The sequence below is a fragment of the Carcharodon carcharias genome, chromosome 4, assembly GCF_017639515.1.
Source record: "Carcharodon carcharias isolate sCarCar2 chromosome 4, sCarCar2.pri, whole genome shotgun sequence".
NCBI classification, from domain to species: Eukaryota; Metazoa; Chordata; class Chondrichthyes; order Lamniformes; family Lamnidae; genus Carcharodon; species Carcharodon carcharias.
The window spans coordinates 114288826-114311965 of record NC_054470.1 but is presented as its reverse complement, the minus strand read 5'-3'; the positions used below and the strand labels follow the sequence as shown (position 1 = coordinate 114311965).

General features: G+C 41.5%; 1 protein-coding gene across 16 annotated transcripts in view; it reads left to right on the top strand.

The window, feature by feature from the left end:
• The window catches only part of LOC121277245 (phosphatidylinositol 4-phosphate 5-kinase type-1 beta-like), a 637142-nt gene that overhangs the window by 591256 nt on the left and 22746 nt on the right, over positions 1-23140 (top strand). For all 16 annotated transcript variants that reach the window (XM_041186457.1, XM_041186464.1, XM_041186460.1 and 13 more), the window contains 5 exons: positions 4553-4636; positions 5669-5717; positions 10615-10699; positions 13307-13465; positions 18039-18177. In XM_041186457.1, the coding sequence (XP_041042391.1) occupies positions 4553-4636; positions 5669-5717; positions 10615-10699; positions 13307-13465; positions 18039-18177 (516 nt within the window). The remainder of the gene's footprint in view (positions 1-4552; positions 4637-5668; positions 5718-10614; positions 10700-13306; positions 13466-18038; positions 18178-23140) is intronic.

Here is a 23140-nt window from a genome sequence, read left to right as displayed (position 1 = left end):
TTAATTTTGGACTTCCCCCAAGTGGAAGCATTTCCTCTGCATCTTCTCAATCAAATCTCCTATTTTCTGGAGAAAAGAGCCCCAGCTTGTTCAGTTCTTCCTGTTCGTTCTAACCTCTAAGTTTTGGTATCGCCCTTGTAGTTCTTTTTCAGTACCATGTTTTTATTCTTTCATGGGATGTGGGCAAAGCCAGCATTTGTTACCCATCCCTGATTGCCACGACTGAATGCTTGCGGGCCATTTCAGAGGGCAGTTAAAAGTCAACGACATTGCTGTGGATCTGGAGTCACATGTAGGCCAGACCAGGGCAGATTCCTTTCCCTAATAGGACATTAGTGAGTGAACCAGTTGGGTTTTTACAACAGTCGATGATTAGTTTCTTGGTCACCATTACTGAGGCTAGCTTTCGATTCCAGGTTTACTAATTGAATTTAATTTCCACCAGGTGCCGTGGTGGGATTTGAACCTGTGTCCCCAGAGCATTAGCCTGGGCCTCTGGATTACGAGTTCAGTTTCATTATCACCATACCACCATCTCCGTATCCCTGTATCCATTTTATGACATGGTCATTGGAACTGTACACAGTGCTTGGCCCATTTGAACTTTTAGTTTTGTATCAGTATTCTTACTCTTCAATATTACTATGAGCAGAGTTAACAAGTTCTGTACCTTGCTGGCAGTGCCAAGTTGTACTTGTTACTGTAATAGGATGGTCTTGGGACAACATTGTTATTTCTTAAAAAGATATCTCAAATTCGTATCAGGGAAACAATGGTACTGAAATATCACCAGCTCCACAGGCTTCCCCTAGCATTTTATTTGTGGAATTTTGGCTTTATCTGTCAGAAAGACAATTGAAGCAGTTACTTATTCTGTTTCATAGCATTACTTATACTGATTGCCAGCCTGTTGCTCGATGAATTGTAGCATCTACCTCATTATTCTTTAGCTGATCAAGGACCTATCAGTTCCTGATGAGTCTTTCCAAATCTATTGGCACATTAAGTATCCAATTGTATAGTATAGTATTTGTGGAGAACAAACACGAACGATCCCTGTCTCAAGATGATGACCTATGAGAAAGATTAGAGAGCTTAGAGTGTAGAGTCCAGAAAGTAGAAAGTTTAAGTGGAGGCCTTATCAGTTTATCAGGTTTTTAATGGTTTACATAAGGTGAGTCCAATATATTGCTTAAAAGATAAACTAAGCAAGAGTTTTAAAAGAATAAAAAGTAAATTTATCATGTATAGTTTTTTTAAAGTTCATGACACAATTAAGGTGATAATCATTTGATCTTATTTATCCTATTTGGTAGCTTATTCCAAACACTACTGGAGGTTTTCAGAAGGCAGTTAAAGGCTAGGCTGGTTAAGCTATAGAGTTGGAAGGACCGATGGGATGAATTAACTTATTAACTTCTCTTTTTTCCATGATGATTATGCATATGTCATAGGCTATTGTACAAAGAGCTCCTCCTGGCTCTTGTCATCGAGACAATTACATTCAATAGACTGGTTTAGCAAATGTGTCTTCATTAAAATCAAGATGGGCTCGCAAGTTCTAAATCTGACTTTGATCTGATTTTCATGTCTTATGATAGAATAATTGAGGTGTATAAGGAGATTAAATGAAGGGAAAAACTTGCTGTTACTATTATTTGGCATGTATTTTTCTCACTCTTTAGTTTAGCCAACACAGTAAAACTATTTCACTAAAGCATCTGCTGCTGCTTTACTTTTTCTTCACTTATCGTATTAACTCATTGGCCCTGATATTGGCAGAAAGGGTACAGCAGAGCTCAGCAAGGCCAGGGATGTGGAAACTCTGTGAGCTCTAATGGCAGGGTCTCATTAGAATTCTTTTTTTTCATTACTCACTCAGTTGAGTGGAAGGCTGGAACACCAGTTGTGGGGCTGAGTGGAAGTGGTGGGGAGAGGTGGTCCTCAGCTGAGAGACCCTTTGGCTCAATCCCCGAGACAGGAGAGGAAGTGATTGATCAGGGCTTGTGGGTGTGGTAGCGGTTGTGGTGGGTGAGGAGGGTGGTCGAGGAGAGAGGCCGCAATCGGCAGTTGAGAGGCTGAAGGCTTCCTTGAGTTCTTGGTTAGGGGTGAGGGGGGTGGTGGTGCTTGGGTTGTGTGGAGGCCACTGGGGGTGGGAGTGGGAGAGGTTGTTTGGCTGGAGTGGAAGGAGATGGGTGTTGGAACTCTCCATCCAGTGGCCCACAAGATATCTTGTAAAAGACAGCAACCTCTTGAGCTCTCCCCCCGCCCCTCCCATTCGCTGCCTAGTTTCCCGAACCCTGCCAAACGCAAACAGCGGTAGATTTTAGTTAGGCTTCCAACATACGGTTTAAAGCATTAATGAAAAGTCCAATTTCTTGTGGATGGTAAATCCACATGACGTGAAATCTGGGTGTGTAAGTGGTAGGTTGGGGGCGTATTCCCTGTTAAACTTGTTACTCAACACCAACATGCCACCCCCTCTCCCCCCCCACCTCGACACTCTCCCACGTGTTGCTTGTGTGGGTGGGAAGAGTCTGTTGGCCCCTCTTTCAAATGGACAGAGCTGTGAAATGAGAATTAACCTTTCCTGCAACATGTCGTGGTGTTGGATTGGCTTTCACATGAGGTCACGACTGTTCATAGAATCTTCCAGCACCAATGGAGGCCATTTAGCCCATCGTACTGGTACTGACTCTTTGAAAGAGCTATCCAATTAGTCTCCCTCCCCTGCTCTTTCCCCCATGGTGCCGCACATTTTTACTCACTTGGTATTTATCCTGACTCCTTTTGAAAATACGAGTGTGTGTGTTTCCCTCCCATGTTTAGATGGCAGCTGGTACATTTGTACATCTGGGTTTAACTGTGTTTAAAGAAAGAAGAAGAAAAATCAGTGGACAACTTAAGTTTAGTGTGAAGCCCACAGGATGTGGCATCAGGAAGTTAGTGCTTCCTGATATTGTGACTGGGGAGTGCTACCCACAATCCACAAATCCCATATCCATGTCACAGAGTGGTATTTCCTGTCACATTGTCTCCCCATCAGATACAGATGAAAAGTAAAATACAAACACAGAAACTATTAATTTCAAAGCATGGTAGTAAGAGACAATAGAGAACTATGATGACGAATACAGTTATTTCTGTCTAAATAACATGTAAAATGAGGTAAATAATGCAGCAGAATATACCTCTTCTCCAAGTTGCTTTACAAAGAGGTATGGTGCACTGGGCTGGCCCACTTTGAATCTACTTTAGAATCCAGTCAGAGCTGATGCGATGAAAATTCCCTCCTTGTTTTAGGGATTTTAGAGTTTGGCAGCCTTGGCCTTGCCCCTCATGGATCGAGAGACAAACCAATGTCGTCCTCTTCAGCCTTTCAAGTTCCATCCTGAGCAAAGCTCCATCTTTCTCAGATTAATATCCTGCTAGTCTGTCATCCTTGTCATCAGTTACACACTCTGGCTCCTCTGGCTCTTTCCCTTATACCTCTGCAAAATTCTCCACCCCTTTTTCCTTTAACCTTATCTCTTATGTATCCCTTCGCTGCACCAACAGTGGCCAAACTTTCAGCCACCCTGGCCCATACTCTGAAACTTCATTCTTAAACCCTTCCACCTTGCTGCTACTGTCTGTCTGCCAATAAAAAGCCTTTTCAAAATCTGTATTTTCCAAAATCTGTCTTCTATCACTGTTTGGTATCTTTTTTCTCCCATGTGCAGTGCCTTGGGTTATTTATTACTTTGAAGGCGCTGTATAACACAAGTTATTATTATACCCAGTTGGGAGTGTTGCACACTGACACAGGGTTCACAGGAATATAGAAACCGTTGTGCCTGTTCCACCATTCATTCAGATTGTGGCTGGTCTGTAAAAAGTAGATTGTGTTCCATTTCCAAGTCTTAAAGAAATAGGTCTTGCCACCATGTGGAAACTGTGAATTTTATACTGTATTTAACTATACAAGCTATAAAACATGAAACATAAGCTGGCCCATTGGTCCATGATTAGTGATGGATGGTAAAATCTAGCAATTTACTGTGAATTAATGCACAACTGTTCAATAGAGCAAGTGCTCAAGAAGCATCACGTTCAGCCTTTGGATCGGTAACAGAGGAAACTACAATAGGTGCCAGCTGTAACCCAACAGGCCCCCAAGGACCTTCCTGTGGGAGACATTGCTTATCTCACTGGCTTTCACAACCCGTACACTGAAATATACTTGATAACGCAAGTTATGTTCAAAAATAAAACATTGGCAATTGTAGTTAACCCAGAGTTCAGTGCTTTCCTGGTAAATCCATGTTAGGCCTGAGGATTCCTGGGGACTAATTCTAACTGAGTGATAATGAGTGAGATTGATTTAGCTGCCTGTCATACACCAGGTCTGATTTTCACTCCAGGAAAATCTATTGGGATGTCAATCTGCCGACCAGTTAAGCATCGGCAAAGTAAAAATTGTCCATCTTATTTCTCCATCCACACTCCCTGTTAAATATTTGTAGCCATTATTTATGCTTTGCTATTACTTATTTTTCTTCTCTTTTTCCAGAATGGGTGGTATACCAGCCAAAAATAGTAAAGGAGAGAGACTTCTACTTTATATGGCCATTATCGATATTCTGCAGTCTTACAGGTATTGACTGCAGGCGTAGAATTATTTTTCTTCTGTGGGATTTGTTGGTGTTTTCACTGTCTCAGACTGGTCTGTCATACTAGTGAAAGTGAGGATTCCATGTTTTGCTTATCCACAAGTTGGCTATTTATGTCTTGAGGTTTTCACTTGGCAAATGGGTGGACATTGGATTGAAACATTTTTTTGACCTCAGATGTTGACTCTGATGCAGCATGCAAACCATTTCCTCCTCTCCTCTTACCCAGCCCACCTTAGCTAAAAAGGTCTTGGATCTAGATGCTTCTAATTTTGAATTGCTCACAGCAGAGATGTCTAAGCTCTCCCTTAGTTGTCCACAGACCGGTGGGCATCCTAGAAACTTGGAGGCCACCTGTGATGATTGAATGAGTGTTTTCACTTTATTGGCACCTCTACTTGAAATTGCTAACACTTGCAAGTGCTGGGGTTCTGACTAGGACTAATCTAACAGGACAGCAAGACCTACAAAAATTCAGCCAAGGCAAACCCAACCGGTAAGAAATAAAAATCGTGAATAATGTTGATTTGCCAAGGCTTCTCGGCCTGGATTAGTGGGGATCTGGGGGCCAATGGTTTAGATCACTCCCCAATCTTGAGTTCAGCTCAAAACCTGCTAAATGGGGTTAAACTGGCCATTTCAGCTCCATGAGCCCTGGTGTGGCCAATAGAAAAGAGAATTCACAAGGCCACACTAAGGAAGGGAAGTGTCAATGCTGGGGCCAGAGAAAGGAAATTTTTACTGTGTGGCTGACCTTGCTGTCCTGGAAGTGTTTAACAATAACACTTGGAGCATAAACTGGGAGGCTGTTTCATTCCCTGCTGTCATCTCACACAAAAAGTCGTCTTCTCAAAAAGTAAATCTATCGTTCATGTTTGCAAATTGCAATACTTCAATGATAAATCTCTGGCACAATGTCCTACAGTTTTTTAATTTACATATTCAAAACAGCAAATCGTAATTGCAATTAATTTCAGCTTTCAAATGCTTAACTAATTTATCTCTTCCCCTAACAGGTTCATTAAGAAGCTGGAACACTCTTGGAAAGCTCTCGTCTATGATGGAGTATGTTTACATTTCACTTATCTTTATGATCAAAGTAGTATTAAGTGAAAGGATATAATTACTAAATGTACTTAATAGCAGAGACAAAAGGAAAGTGGCCCACAAGCAAATGGGAAGGTTGAAGAAAACACTCAGCCTTTTTTCATTATTATAATTCTGTGTAAAGTAGTAAGAATATGAAAGCGAGCATTCTCTGAGCAGTAGATGCATTTATTCTGCAAATGTGCCAGATTTATAATTAAATGATATAGATTTTACAACATTTCAGCCCGCCTATACCCTCACTGACCCTCCTCTCACCCTAGCAACATATACTTCAATTCCTTTCTCCCCCAGGCATTAATCTAACTTCCCCTTAAATGCATCTAAACTATTCACCTCAACCATCCCAGTGGTAGCAAATTCCACATTCTCACCACTCTCTCTGGGTAAAAAGGTTTCTGCTGAATTCCCGATTGGATTTATTAGTGACTCTCTTTGTGACCTATGAGAGACATTGCTTCTTGCTTGGGAAGGATGTCCCGAAAGGTGAAATGATTTCATTTCTAGCTAGCCTAGTGTGTAGATCCTTTTAACGTGTACATGCTTATATCATCCATTTGGCTGCTTTCTGATGTGCAGTGTTTGTAATGGTAGTTTGTGAGGATCCCAGTCTTCAATTACTTAAAATGTCATGTGAGCAGTTTTTTTACTTTTTTCTGATTATGACCAGCCACCAACTTCAAAGATTCGAGTGAAAATGATGGTTTGAGTACCGAATGGGATCATGCCCTCCACTCGCCTACTCTTTCCTTAAAATAATCAACCACAGAAACTTCAGCACCATGTTACAAATACTGTGGTGTTGCATACTCGCTGCTTTCACTATTAGGAAGTTTAATGCACTCACACTACATTCAGGCCTGCATTATTTGTATTCTGGTGTTTGCCCATTTAAAATAAACTGATTGTCTGTGTAAAAACAGCCCATTTGGAGAAGCTGTAATGTGTTTGATAAATGTTCTATTCTGGGGTTCCAAGTAGATAGCTACTACTTGAGTGGAGGCTACTCTCGATGTGCAAGTTCCATTAAAGGCAAATTGAATGTGGAGCTGTTTTACACTCTGATATTATCAAGATTGCAATCTAGTAAATTGTAGCTAGAATTTTAAACTTGCTCCATGACTGAAATAAAGGAGATTGAGATTCAGAAACAGATAAAGAATTGGTTCCAATCAGTTCAGCTGATGACACTGATTGAGTCGAAACATTTTCTTGGTCTAAATGAGGTTAAGGATGGAAGACTATTCTGACAGTCAGTATACATGTCATTTATAGATGTAATCTGTTTGAGTGTCATTACAAGTAATTCATAGACCACATCTCTCAACTCTTTACTACTTGGCACTATGTTTGGCACTAGAGTTTAACCATTCAGATGTGAAGGTTCTTTGACACAGCATACTGGAGCACAAACACACTATGCCATGGAATAGGAGGACAGGTGTTCATTTTGCCCCATTCCTGATTTCCACCATGGCAGCATCTTGCAAAGAGTGGGGAAAGTGGATGGACATGTTCTGCCATGGTGAGATGGCTTACTTTATAGCCGTTAGTTGGGAAATACAAGAGTCTTTATAGACTCATAGACGGTTACAGCGCAGAAGGAGGCCATTTGGCCTATTGTGTCCACACCAGTCAACAAAGATCTGACAACACTAATCCTATTTTCCAACGCTTGGCCCATAGCCCTAGAGGCTATGGCAGTGCAAGTGAATGTTTAAATACTTCTTAAACGTTATGAGAGTTTCTGACTCAACCACCCTTTCAGGCAGTGAGTTCCAGACTCCCACCACCCTTTGGGTGAAAAAAATTCTCCTCAACTCCCCTCTTAGCCTTTTACCTCTTACCTTAAGTCTATGCCCCCTGGCTATTGACCCCTCTAATATTGGAAAAAGTGCCTTCCTATCCACCCTATCTATGTCCCTCATAATCTTATACACCTCTATCAGGTCCCCTCTCAACTTTCGTTGCTCCAAGGAAAACAACCCCAGCCTATCCAATCTCTCCTCATAGTTCAGATCCTCCAGCCCAGGCAGCACTGTGGTAAATCTCCTCTGCACCTTCTCCAGTGCAATCACATCCTTCCTATACTGTGGTGACCAGAACTGTATGCAGTACTCCAGTTGTGGCCTAACCAGCGTTTTATACAGTTCCAGCATAACCTCCCTGCTCTTGTATTCTATGCCTTGGCTAATAAAGGCAAGTATTCTATATGCTGCCTTAACCACCTTATCTACCTGCCATGCTCCTCTCAGGGATCTGTGGATATGCACACCAAGGTCCCTCTGATCTTCAGTACTTTCCAGGGTCCTACCATTCATAGTGTAATCCCTTGCCTTGTTAGCCCTCCCCAAGTGCATTACCTCACACTTTTCCGGGTTGAATTCCATTTGCCACTGCTCTGCCCACCTGACCAGTCCTTTGATATCCTCCTGCGGTTTACGGCTATCCTCCTCACTATTTACCACCCTACCAATTTTTGTGTCATCCGCAAACTTCTGAATCATACCCCCTACATTTAAGTCCAAATCATTTATGTGCACCAGAAACAGCAAGAGACCCAGCACCGAGCCCTGTGGAACCCCACTGGAAACAGACTTCCAGTCAGAGAAACATCCCTTTACCATCACCCTCTGCTTCCTGCCTCTCAGCCAATTTTGGATCCAATATGCCACTTTACCTTGGATCCCATGGGCTCTTACTTTTTTGACCAGTCTGCCATGAGGGACCTAATCAAAAGCCTTGCTAAAGTCCATGTAGACTATATCAAATGTATTACCCTCATCAACACTCCTGGTTACCCCCTCAAAATTTGATCAAATTTGCCAAACACGACCTTCCCTTAACAAATCCATGCCCAATATCCCTGATTAATCCGTAACTCCCCAAGTGCAGATATATTCTGTCCCTCAGAATTCTTACTAGTAACTTCTCCACCACTGAGGTTACACTGACTGGCCTGTAATTTCCTGGTCTATCCCTTCCTCCCTTTTTTAATATTGGGACAACGTTAGCAGTCCTCTGGCACCTCAGCTGTGGCCAGAGAGGATTTGAAAATTACTGCCAGAGTCCCTGATATCTCTTCCCTTGCCTCCCTCAACAGCCTGGGATACATCTCATTCGGGCGGATTTATCCACTTTTAAGGCTGCTAAACTCACTGCTACCTCCTCTCTCACCATATTAATTTCCTCTAATATTTCACAGTCCTCCACCCTGATGTCTATACCTGCATTGTCTTTTTCCATTGTGAAGACCGATGCAGAGTCTTCATTGAGGACTGTCCCCACATCTTCTGGGTCCACGCACAGATTACCTCTATGGTCCCTAATTGGCAGTACTCTTTCCCTAGTTATTCTCTTGCTCCTTATATATTTTTAAAAACCCCCTTTGGGTTTTCCTTTATCCTACCCACCAAAGCTTTCTCATGCACTCTCTTAGCTTTCCTATTTCCTTTTTAAGTTCCCCACTGCATTTTTTACACTCCTGTAGGGACTCTGCTGTATTAAGCTCTCTGTATCTGCCATAAGCTTCTCTTTTTTTTCTTAATCCTAACCTTTATATCCCTTGACATCCAGGGTTCTCCAAACTTGGACCCCCCTCCCGCCCACTTTGTCTTTGCGGGAACATATTTGCCCTGTACTCTTGCTATTTCTTCTTTGAAAGCCCTGACACAGTTTTATCTGCAAGTTGTTGCTCCCAGTCCACTTGGGCCAAATCATATCTCATCTTAGTAAAATTAGCCTTTCCCCAGTTTAGAACTTTTATTCCTGGCCCAATCTTATCCTTTTCCATAACTATCCTAAATCTAACTGAGTTATGGTCATTATCTCCAAAATGCTCCCCTACTGATACACCTTCCACCTGCCCAGACTCATTTCCAAATATTAGGTCCAGAACTGCCCTCTCCCTTGTTGGACTTTCTACATACTAGCTAAAAAAGTTCTCCTGGATGCAACATAAGAATTTTGCTCCCTCCCTACCTTGCACACTAAAACTATCCCAGTTAATATTTGGGTAGTTAAAATCCCTGACTGTTACTGCCTTATTAGTCTTACACTTCTCTGAAATTTGAAACCATATTTGATCCTCTATCTCTCCCTGACTGTTTGGGGGCCTATAGTACACACCCAACAGCATGTTTTCCCCTTTCATGGTTTTTACTTCTACCCATTTGGCCTTATTTGATTATCCTCCCATGATATCATCGCTCTTCACAGCTATCATTGATTCCTTGATCAATATTGCGATTCCTCCTCCTCTTCTATCCCCCTGTCTATCTTGTCTGAATACCCCATAACCAGGAATGTTGAGCTACCAATCCTGCCCTTCTTTCAGCCAAGTCTCAGTCATAGGCACATGGGAGTATATCGTAGCTATCTGTGCCCCCAGCTTGTCTGTCTTATTCCTCAAGCTCCTTGCATTAAAATATATCCCATTTGAACTTGCTAAACTCACTACTTTCTTATCTAGCCTATATTTCCTCTGCCCTCCAGACTCACTTACTAGCGTTTAAGCTTCTAATTCCATCTTAGCTTCTCTCCCCTCTGAACTACTTTTCAGGATCCCATCCCCCTGCCAATTTAAGTTTAGCAGAGGGCTAGTGCATCCCCAGAAGCATGGTGCCAAGCAGACTACAAAAAGTGACTTAGTTTGAGAGGAGGGAGGGCCAAAATGTCCCTATGCAGTGCTGTGTTTGCACATAGCAGTGCAAGAAAAATGGAACTGGCCAACATCTACTTGGACCCCCATGCAATCAGTTTCTTTGCCAGAGCTTCTAGGGGCAATCTTGCTGAACCACATTGTGGTGGGACATGGGTTGTACACTTTTTACAAATCCCTTTTATCTTTCCACAGGATTCTGTGTCAGTCCATAGACCAGGATTCTACGCTGATCGGTTTTTGAAGTTCATGAGCAGTCGGGTATTTAAGAAGACACTGTGTGAGTATCAGGAAATATTTGATATTTCACTGTTGTCTTCCTTGTTTAAATATGCTAACAGCCACTGAATGTATTTGCATGCTTTTTCATAGACACATTCACCACAGCAGACAGCCAATTGGCCCACCCTGGCTGTGCTGGCTCTGTAAAAGATCTATCCAGTTAGTCCCACTCTTCTCCTTCCCCATAGACATGCAAATGCTTGCTTTTAAGTATTTATCCATATTACTTCCACAACCCTTTCAGGCAAAACATCATAACTCACTGCATAAAAATAGGTTCTTCTTATCTCCCCACTGGTCACATACCTTACATCTGTAAAATAAATGCAAAATGCTGCAGATGCTGGAGATCTGAAATAAAAAACAAAGTGCTGTAAAATCTCAGCAGACCTGGCTATAGAGAGAGAAACAGGAGTTAATGTTTCAAGTCCAATATGATTCTACTTCAAATTGGAATTTTGGGACTTCATTCTGAAGAAGTTGTATTGGACTTAAAACATTAACCCTGTTTCTCTCTCCACAGTTGCTTTTGCAGCGTTTCTGTTTTTATTTTGTACCTTTTTAAATCTATGGTTACTGATCATTCTGCCAGCATTAAGGGTCTCCTTACTTGTTCAATCCTTGATAATTTGGAAAACTTCCATCAAATCTGTCCTTAACATTCCCTGTTTGTCAGGAGAATGAACCCAGGTTCTCTAATTTCTCCACAAAACTGAAGTTATTTCACAGGACATTTTTATTGTTCTCCACTATTTAGAAAGAAGTTGCCTTTACTGAGTTCAGTAGAGGGTTCATAGGGCTGCAGAATTGCAGACTAGAAGTTGTTTTACTGCCACAATGAACCATACTGAACCATACGATATACAAAAAGGAAACTAGACAAGCTGGCCATTTAACATGTGTTCACCGCATTCCATGTGGAGCTATTGGATGACTTTCCATAAGGGCTTAAGTTTGATTAGAGAGCACATTAATACCACCAAGCAAACTCCAAGACCTTGTCGAAACTCTGGGATACATCATTGTTCAGAAAATATTATGCATGGAGCATGCCTTGAAATGCTGAGTGCTGTTTATAAAGGGAGGGGAAGGTGTTAATGTAGCCCTATTGCCGATGGACTCTAATTCTGAAAAGAGAGATGGATAGATTTTTATTAGACCAGTGTTATGGAATCTAAACCATTTAATCGAGTTAAGGTACGGATCAGTCATGGTCTAGTTAAATGCCACCCTCCTGTGCAGAGAGCTGAATGACTGACTGGCTTTCAGACTGGTTCTGTTTAGGTTTGCCACAGGCTCAACACATTTTATTTTTCAGTATTTGCTGTCTTGAAGTATTAGAATGTAAGTGTGTAACCAGTGTTTGTTCACTGTTTTTTTATTCATTCATGGGATGTGGGCATCGCTGGCTAGGCCAGCATTTATTGCCCATTCCTAATTGCCCTTGTTCAGAGGACATTTACGAGTCAACCACATTGCTGTGGATCTGGAGTCACATGTAAGCCAGACCAAGTAAGGATGGCAGATTTCCTTCCCTATAGGAGATTAGTGAACCAGATGGGTTTTTACGACAATTGACAATGATTTCATGGTCATCATTAGACTTTTAATTCCAGATTTTTATTGAATTCAAATCCCACCATCTGCTGTGGTGGGATTCGAACCCAGGTGCCCAGAGCCGGGACACCATCACCTCCCCATGAGGTCCAGATCTCAGCAAAAGCAATGGGGTAGTTGATGAGTGGCAACTGGGCACTTCCATCTGAAAAAGAAAGGAAAATGAAGACAAATAATAATAGGATCCCCCCTTCACTTGATAATGATGAGAATTTGTGTCAATTGATGAGACCTGGCCTACATCAGGGAATACTGTGTGGTCCTTGCAGCCTACAGAGAGAGGGGAGAATAAAGTATAATTTAGAAGGATGGATGAAGATAGCTTTATCTCATCAATGAAATAATCCTTGGAAACTGTGGTCCGTCATTGGAAGCAGTTTTTGCCCCAGTTACTGATGGGACAAAAGGCTTTATCAGCAGTAAGGGTAGCAGGTAGTGAGAGTTTGGCAGTGTCAGCTCAATTCCTGTAAATCCAAAATCAATGTACAAAGTTTCTGCTCATTGGCTTTGTTGATTTCATTCAACGTTAATTGTTACACAGATGGAGGAAATGGAAAGGACACAACAGGGCATTAAGAACTCCTCTTCGGAGGAATTTTGATGGCGACAGTGAGTTTGAGAGGAAGAGAGCACCAAACTTTTCAACCTCAAGTGCAACAAAATTCAGTAACATTGCAAGCTTCCTCTTGGACTATTATTCAATGACTGGTCTTGTTTCCATCCTGCACGTGGTTGGATTGCAATTGCACTCCTATCTGTGGAAAAGAGACTTTCCTACGTTCACCCAGTGAATCAAATTTTACAAAAAAAAAATCATGTGGAATTGTACCCTGCATAAGTTGGTTTTAATAAATGGCAGCAATGAGAACTGCTGTCTCCTCTCCAATAGAGCAAAGTATTCAATGCTACCTTATAGTGGAATGAAGTTATGGATTTCAAGTTGTCTTTCAAATGAGATTGCATTTTTGTCCTGTTTTCACTGACACAGCTTTGCGGCCATCTCCCTCAAAGAAGGCTCGTAATTCCATTCCGGCTATTAAATACATAGGACAGGAAGTTCTGTCCTCTGGACCAATACAAGAGACAACTGAAGGAAAGAATGAGCTGCTATTTGGAACCAGGAGCTATTGTAGCCTTGATGGAGAAGGTAATGTATGGAGCTCATGTTTAACTTTAGTTAGCGACATTATTTGTTATTGAGAGCTTAATTGATCTAAGATTAATGTGCAGCTTCTCTCCCCTTATAAATTGGTAGTGCTGACTATTTAACCCTCTTCACATCCAGAATTTAGATTCTGAATTTGTTTTGTGGGGGCATTGCAAGCTTAGATTTAAAATATTCTGTAAGTTCTTAATCAAAATTCTCTTTGTTAATTTAAACATTGGGTATGCTTGGAACTGCCCTACATGCCCCAATCCTGTATGAAATTGTCACACATCAGTAATATTAATACCCATTTTGGATTTTCAGCCAATGATTTTCTTTCTCTGAAAACATGGTATTCTAAGACATGTAACCATTTTAAGTCTCATGTCTGTAAACATTTTATATTTGAACACGAGCTTGTTTTCTCACTGAGCTTGTAAATGAGCTGCTGCTTATCAAGATTTCCATGGTATTGGGTGAAGTCAGAAGCTGTACATGTTTGTGGGCGTGTATCCTTTGACTTTGCACTGAAATAAATGGGACCTCAGTTATTAACAAACCTATGGGTCGGAAAATTTGGAGAAGTAGCCAAAGGCCCTTTGACTTTCAATAGGACCAGAAAGTCCCGCCCATAATTTTCCAATAAGTTAGATGGAACAGTGGATTAAAAAAAACTCTCCCATGTTGTTTATCATATAAATCCAATTAGTCCCACTGCCCCTACTCTTTTCCCATAGTCTTCCAGTTTTTATCTAATTCCCTTGTGAACGTTATTATCAAATCTGCTTCCAATATCGTTTTTTAACAGCCTTCATGACTTGTCCTGCCACTTTCAAAGATTTGTGCATATTCACCCCCCGGTCTCTCAGTTCCTGCGCCCTTTAAAATTATGCCATTCAGTTCATAGAAAGGTGAGCCTGTATACAACACTGGTTCAACCTCAACTGGAGAATTGTGTCCAATTCTGGGAAGCACGCTTTAGGAAGGATGTGGAGGCTTTAGAGAGGGTGTAGAAAAGATTCAGAAGTGGTTCCAGGGAAATAAGAACTTCAGTTTCATGAATAGATTGGAGAAGCTGGACTTGTTCTCCTTTGAGGAGAGAATGTTGAGAGGAGACTTAATGGGAATCTTCAACATCATGAAGGGTTTGGACAGAGTAGCTAGAGAAAAACTGCTCCCATTGGCATAAGGGGTTGAAAACCAGAGGGCACTGACAGAAGGTAAAATGGCAAAAGAACCAATAGTGACATGAAGAAAAACTATTTAACGCAGCTAGTGTTTAGGATCTGGAATGCGCTTCCTGAGTGTGGAGGAGGCAGATTTGATCATAGTTTTCAAATGGGAATTAGACAAGCACCTGACAAGGAAATATTTGCAGGGAAACAAGATGAAAAGATGGGGGAGTGGGACAAGCTGAGTTGGTCTTGCAGGAAGCCAACGTGTTCCCCTTAGAAGATTTAAAGGAGATTTGATAGAGATGCTCAAAATCATGAGGGGTCTGGAGGGAATAGATGGAAAGAAACTGTTCCTGTTGGTGGAAGGGTCATGGATCGGAGCACACAGGTTTCAGGTGGATGGCAAAATAGCCAGCAGCACTATAAGGAAAACCCTTTATACACAGCAAGCAGGTAGGATCTGAAATGTACTGTCTGAGAGTGTACTGGAGGTAAATTCAATCTCTACCTTCAAATTAAAATTGAATAATTATCTGAAGAGAGAGTTTGCAGGGCTACTGGAGAAGGGCAGGGGAGTGGGACTAGGTGAGCTGCTCTTGCTGAGAACCAGCCTGGACACGATGGAACAAACTGCCTCCTTCTGTGCTGTAACCCCCACTATGATTGTACTGCCTCTCCACATTTCTTTCCACCAAGATGAATCACCTCACACTTCTGTGATAAATTTAATCTGCCATCTGCCTGCCCATTACACCAGTCTGTCTATGTCCTCCTGAAGTCCATGACTATCCTCCTCGCTGCTTACTACTTTTCCAAATTTTATGCCAGCAGCAAACTTTGAAATTGTGCCCTGTGCACCCAAGCTCAGATCTTTAATAAATATTAAAAAGAACAGTGATACTAAAACCCATTCCCGGGATTCTTCAACATCAGGGTATATATACCTCCAGTCTGAACAACTTTTCACCATGACCCTCTGCTTTCTGTCACTCAGTCAGCTTTGGATCCTAATTGCCACTGTCCCCTTTAATCCCTTGGGCATCAAATTTGCCAATAACTCTAATATGATACTCAGTGCATAACGTCTTTTAATAATTGATTTCAAAAACAGAAACTCGGGCACTGCTGCATGAAATAATATTTTAGCTTAAAATGCATAATAAAATCAGTGGAAAGCAAATTAATAAAAGACTGAACAGAACTGAACTAAGAAAGAGAAGGCCTGAGGGAAGTGCTGATAGAGGTCTTTAAATTAATAAAACGGTTTAATGCAATCTTTCCTTTAGCGTGCATGGCCATGCAGCAACCTGAAAGATCCCATGCAGATCATGCACAAGTCAGTCCCTTTAAATTATCGTGCGTACACAGCCACGCAAGAACATTTAAAGGGGCCTTGCACTTGTTTAAAAAATAACCATCCCTGCACTCCTTGTACACTGCCCAAAAAAATTAGAGGGGATGTTGCTTGAGGGGGAGATTCAAACTGGGGGCCATATGCCCAAGATAGTCAATAATGACCCAATCAAAAATCCGGGAAGAAGTTCTTTACCCAGAGAGTGGTGAGAATGTGGGACTCACTACCACAGGCAGTGGTTGAGGTGGATAATATAGATACGTTTCAGGGGAAGGTGGATAAACACGTGAGCGAGAAAGGAATAAAAGGATGTGGTGATAAGGTGAGATGAAGAGAGATGGCAGGAGGCTCATGTGGAGCATAAACCTATCAGAGCAGTTGGGCTGAATGGCCTGTTACCACGCTACAAATTCTATGTAATGTTATCAAATGCTTTTAAAATGAGAATTCATACTGGAGTATATATTTTCAGTTAAAGGCCACAGTTGGTTTGTTATCAATGCTATATTTGAAACAAAGACAGTGGCGGCAGTTGGGGGGGGAGGTGGGGCAAGTTGTTACTGGTGGAGGGGGTATGAATTGGATGGCTGTGGGTTGACTATCATACAAACAAGGAGCAGGAGTAGGCCATTCAACCCCTCGAGCCTGCTCCACCATTTAATAAGATCATGGCTGAGCTGATAGTAACTTCAAATCTGCATCCCACCTACCCCTGATAACCTATCACCCCTTGCTTACCAAGAATCTATCCACCTCTGCCTTATAAATATTCAAAGACTCTGTTCCTGAAAAGGTGGTGGGAGCAGAGTATTGTACTACCCCATGCACCACTAGTTTCTGGGGAAGGAGAATTGGGTGGGGTACAGAGTGGCTGACCCATCCCCTATCACCCCTATTACATTCCTGCCTGCTGAATTAACAATTATTTCAGATCTAATCAAATTCTGTTCGATAGGTTTAAGTATTCATACCAGTGTCTTGTGATGGTCAAGCTAATGTAAAGACTCGGTGGCAAATTACATTTGAAAGACTTTGATCAGCCTGTGTGCCTTAGATGATGAAGGTTTATTTTTATTTTACCAGGACTATTTCAATGCACATTTGCACTGTGTCATCCTGCAATTAAAATTAGCTGTGCTGCTTTCTTGAAAGGTTGTTTGTAGAAAGGACCCAGATGGCACCATAGCAATCACTGGATATATTTGGAGACCTTTCAGCAGATCATGTCTGTGTAGCGACCAAAACAACTCCCACTGTACTTAGCATCTCCCCGACAGTTCCAATTCTTAAAACGTTATGTCCATTTTTCACACGGAAGATGCAATTGTTTCACTTCAGCCAAAACGTTCCATCCTTCTGCATCTCTCTGCATTCATGTGGTAAATCTATAACATAATCCACAAAGCTTTAATTTCAGAGAGGAGCATCACTCTTCACTGAAACAGTAGTGGAAATCAGGAACTCTCTTCCCAAAAAAGCTGTTGAGGCGGGGTGGGGGGGGAGGGGGGGGTGGGGGTCAATTGAAAATTTCAAAACTTAGATTGATAGATTTTTATTAGGCAAGGGATTAAGGGACGTGGAACCAAGGCGGGTAGGTGGAATTGAAGTACAGATTAGCTATGATCTACAACAATGCGCATTTATATAGTGCCTTTAACATAGTAAAATATACCAAGGTATGTCACAGGATCATTGGTTGGCTTTAAGGAGCATCTTAAAGAAGAATAGAGGTGCTTAGGGAGGGAATTCCGGAGCTTAAGATCATGGCAGCTGATGGTACGGCCACCATTGGTGGAGTGAAGGAAATCGTGAATGCACAAGACACCAGAATTGGAGGATCGTAGAGATCTTGGAGGGTTGTAAGGGCTGGAGGCAGTTGCTGATACGGGGAGAGTTATGGGGGCTGGAGGAGGTTACAGGGACTTAATTGAAATGATCAGTTGAATTCATTCAACATCAGGCTTATTGGACATATATTAGTCTTACCCACTTTTGAAATCTTTAGAATGTCATGAATATTTTATTTTCTCCTTTGTACCCATAGGATATCGTAGACGACCGGACCTGCTTCCCAGCACAACATCTTTATTTGAAGCCGCCTCCTTAGCAACAACACTTTCCTCGACATCATTATTTATGAATGAACAGACGCCATCTGAAGGAACTGCAAACTCTTCACACAAGTAAGAGTCCTGTTACTTTGTAGAGAATCCTTGACTTTTAAAACTGTACTCTGCAGATTGTCATACAGAAATTAAATTTCCTAATGTTGCATGGATATTGAGCCCTCAAATGTCGGGTTTAAAGACATTTTTCACCAATGTGCCTGGATAAATATAACCAGACAGTTTAATGTGGGCTCCAATATTGGCACTGTTACAGATGTTGAGTATTCTACATGCTTTGAATCATTAAGTTGATATGAAATAAGCAGGGAATATATTTAACATTGTGATATATTCCCTCTTGCTGGTCAGGGACTAGAAAACAGATCACTACATTTTCTTCCTTCCTTTATTTCCACTGCCATTCCGCCTCACTCCCTTGAAATTGAAAGCTGGTAGTAGTTGAGAAATGTAAACTGTATTTCATTGTTCTGTAAGTGCCCTTGGAGATGTAGTGTACTGTGTTTGTTGCACTCTAGTAAGGATTTGAAAGTGAATAATTTCACACGTTAACTCATTAGATCAGGAAGAATTTTGCAGGATTTGCATTCTGGGTTGTTAATAATGATTTTTTTCTCCAATCCTCTGCCTCCCCATGTAACAGGCTCAGTTTGGCAGTGGCCTGCATTCTGTGCCTTGCAGCATTTTCCTTTAGAACTTAATATTTGCCAGTAATATTTGCCACACAATGTTGTGAACTATACTGGAACTATTGAGTCGCTTATGATATAGTCAGGTCACTTATTGTGAAATTATAATTTCACAACCACAGCATGCTTTGTGTTTAGCTTGCCAAATTGTTTATTTTTAAAGAATAGTGCACACCTGCTGTCCACTATTCGGGTTCTGCATGCTGATAATACACGTCAACTAGCTACCGGGAATGCGATGGAGCTCTTCAACCCGATGGTATCAAACACCAAGATATTGGGCTGAATTTTGCCCTTGACGGACGGGTGGGCGGGGAGCCGATCACTGCTGCCGAAACGGGCCACGCCGCCATTTTGCGCAGGCAGGCCAATTAAGCTATGCGCTTCCTGTGCGGGCAGTGGGGGGGCCGTTTTCCCACAATAGATCGCACATCTCCCTGAGGCTAAGTGCTGCCTCAGGGAAATTGCTTAAAGGTTTTCAAACTTTAAAAATAGAAACATTTAAAAATCGTTAACATGTCCCCCTCATGTGACAATGTCACACGAGATGAGACATGTTCATAAATTGCACAAAAACTTTAATAAACTTTTTTAAACCCTACATGAAACCTCGTCCTGCTGGTGGATGAGGTTTCATGTTTTTTCAGAAGCCCACCGGGGCTCCTGGCCTGCCCGCCAGCCTTAAGATTAGACAGGCAGGCCCTTTTAATTGTTTAAATGATCCTGTCAATGGCCTCAGTTGGCCATTGACAGGTCGGCGGGTGGACAGCTGATCGCGCTGTGCCCCCACCTTCCTAAAGATTTAAATGGGGTGGGATGACATTGGGGATTCCCCTCGACATCATCCCGCATCATTTTCCTGTCGGCGGGCGGGCCCCACCTCCTTCTCACCAACAGAAAAATTCAGCTCATTGGGCGGTACAGTGGTTTAACTCACAGTTCTTTCACTTCTGAAACCTCATTTTGAATATAGCAAATACTGTTCAAATTGGAGTACTGATTATCATAATTGTAAGGATCTGAAATGCTTCCACAGCATAAAAGTGCTTCTCATTTAGAATTTACTTGTCATTCACATGGACAGATGCTACAGTAATGTTTGCTGTGGAGTAGGTAAAGTCACAGAGGTATAACTGGTGTTGTTGATCTTGGGTTAGGATTAAGGCATGTATTAAGGTAACGCAGAGGGAGATTTACTCCACTTGAGGTCCTCGATGCTGTATGGAAAGGCATTATAGTTATCGACATGAGCGTTTAAATTGGCATGGTGTTGGCACTGGCCTGGACACCAATCAAAGTAATAAATAATACTCCTGCAAATCAGAAGAATTGGGCACAGGTTATCACAAGAAACAGAGTGGTGGCGGTGGAGAAGGATGAAGAAAAGATTAGCCTACTTTGGAATGCATTTGCTAACCACTGGATGGGACCATACCACCAATAATCAGCCCAAGCCCTGAGATAATGGGGTCTCAGTCTTAAACCAGAATACAAAGTGCCTGGGTAAGATTGGGGATTCTCATTCATATAAAAGATAATCCAGGATTAAGGCAGCAACCTGGGATGAAGGAAACTGTCACCTAAAATCCAGGCAGCAAGCTGAAGAATCCATCCTCCAAATGTTCCCTTCCCTTTGGAGGAGCTGGAATTGAGTGAACGCTGGCAATCATGTGAACCAACCCTGTTGTGTATCGTTGTCCTGGATCTGCAAGTTGGCACAGCTGTGAGACATTCGTGTCTTGCTTCTTGCTGACCGGGGTATTTATCTAACTTCAATTAACTTTATACTCACCAAGACAAGGATACTTGAATTTCAACTTCCTTTCGTATAATGTGGAGCAGAATACCTGCAGACTACAAAGGATGGGTTCAAGGTGGAAGGTTGAAGAAGAAACTTTAAAGACAGAAATATGAATAAGTATGAGGAAAAAGTAAGAACTTTGGCTGGCAATTAACATTTTCCACCAATGGCAGGACTTTCTGTTGTCTCCTTCAGGGTTGGTGTTGACTCAGCTGCTAGGTTTGATCTCCCATAGGTACCATATCAGCAAACAAAAAGAAAGATGGATACAAGGTTCTTCGAGTCTTCTGGTCCCAGTCCTAACACTGGATGATTATTCTTCAATGTCTAATTGGCATCAAAGTTAAAAAAATGACACCCTAGCAATCGCTCTTGCAAAGGGGAAATCCAATAGATCATTGTATTAAAGCTTTCCCACTCTTCCCTTCACTCCAGGACAGAGATTGCTAAGTCAGGATGGCTGAATAAACTACTAATAAATGCAGGAATGCAATTTATATTTCTCACCGCAAAATCTATCAGTTTTTCTTTCTGAAATTGAAGAAGCTTGAATGATGGTCAAAACCGCGATTCACCAGTACTTTGTTGCTAAATTTTGAACACTTGAGTATTCGATTTAAGAAATAATCAAAACATGCAATTAGTTAAAGTTCTTCAAGTCAGTTGGTTCATAAGCAGCCTCCAACTGTCGAGCACTGAACAGTTTTTAAAGAGAAACCCAAAAACTATTTGACTTTGAATGTATTGTCTATATGGATGAAAGTGTTTTGCACAAACAGTATCATCTGTTTGCAAACTGGGGGGCACCGTTATGTTCTACATTCCTCAGTAACGACTTGTTTTACGATTAAGCATCTGTTATGTGTTGTATTCTTTTAAAGTTGCTGTTCATGTTGCTGTCCAGGACTTTTATTTAAAATTAAAAACCGCATGAATTGCAAGGCTTTTGTACTACTTATGCGTATGTTTTTGTTTATTTCACTTAGTGTTAACAGAGAAACAGTTAACATAAAATTGTTGTGCACAGTAAAAATCTAAGAGCTTCATGTCTTGATACATAAGGTTTAGCCAGTGCTGCAGATACCCAAATATTTTTTGCAATTTAAGACCATGAAGAGAATTTGACAAAAACACTTAACGGCCTGGATTTTGCATTTTAAGATTAGCAGTGAGGCCGTCAGCGCTCGCAGTTAGTAAGGAGCAAATCAGATGGTTAAACACAGAAATCAGGAAGTTGCTGCCTGAGGTGCCCTGCTCCTCCACAGGCCTCCATATCTCACCAATTGACTCAGCGTCACATAGATGCAACAGGTTGAAGTTGAGGTTTTTACCCATTGCATATCTGCTAAATTTGCCAGAGAAAGTTAGGGCTCATCCAGGTAAAAATATAGGAACAGGAGGAGTCCATTCAGCCCCTCGAGCCTGTTCTGTCATTCACTGAGATCATGGCTGATTTGCGACCCAACTCCCTATACCCGCCTTTGCAAGTATAAACCCTTAATCCCTTAATACCAGTTATGATATGAAAACTAACAATTGATATAGCATCATTTGCCATTTGCAGAAGAGTTCCAAGCTCCTGTCACCCTTTGTGTGTAGGAAATGTTTCCTAACTTCACTCCTGAAAGATCTGGCTCTCATTTTTAGACCCACTGGCCCTAGACTCCCTAATCAGCGGAAATAGTTTTTTTTCGAGCTACCTGGTCTGTTGCTCATAATATCTTGAAAACTTGGATCAAATCGCCCCTTAAACTTTTACATTTCAGGAAATACAACACTAGGTTTTGTAATCTCTGCTCATAATTTAATCCTGGAGTCCAGATATAATTCTGATAAATCTATCCTGCCCTCCCTCTAAAGAATATATGTCTTTCCTAAGGTGTGGTGCCCAGAACTGCTTTTAGTACTCCAGTACGGTCTAATCAGAGTTTTGGTTAGCTGAACCATTACTTCCACCACCTTCCACATATAATGGGCAGCATTCCTACAACCTTGTGAATTATTTTCTGTACCTGCTCATAACATTTTAATGATCCATGTACCTGGACACACCCCAAGTCTCTTTGGACCTCCATTGTTTTGAGCTTTTCACCATTTAGAAAGTACCTGGTTCTGTCATTTTTAGGTCTAAAATGATGAACTCACATTTGCCTGCATTGAAATCTATTTGCCACAGTTTTGCCCATTTGCTTAATCTATCAATATCTCTGTAATTTTATGATTTCATCTACACTGCTTACAGTTCTGTTTATCTTTGTGTCACTAGTCACATTCTGCCAATGAAAGAGCATCGGGAGGATGGATAGATACTATCTCATGCTGCTAAGCCAATTTCCTAAACAGGTCAATAATTTTAACAGCTTGACAGATATTAAGTACTGACAAACAACCACCCTGGTACTGAAAATTTACCTTCACAAGTATGGAGTCTCATGCCTTCAGACTTTAATTAAATTTATTTTGTTTGTCTCCTATTTCTCTCTCAATCCAAACTCTCTCTTTATTTCAGTTTCTGTACATGATTTACATT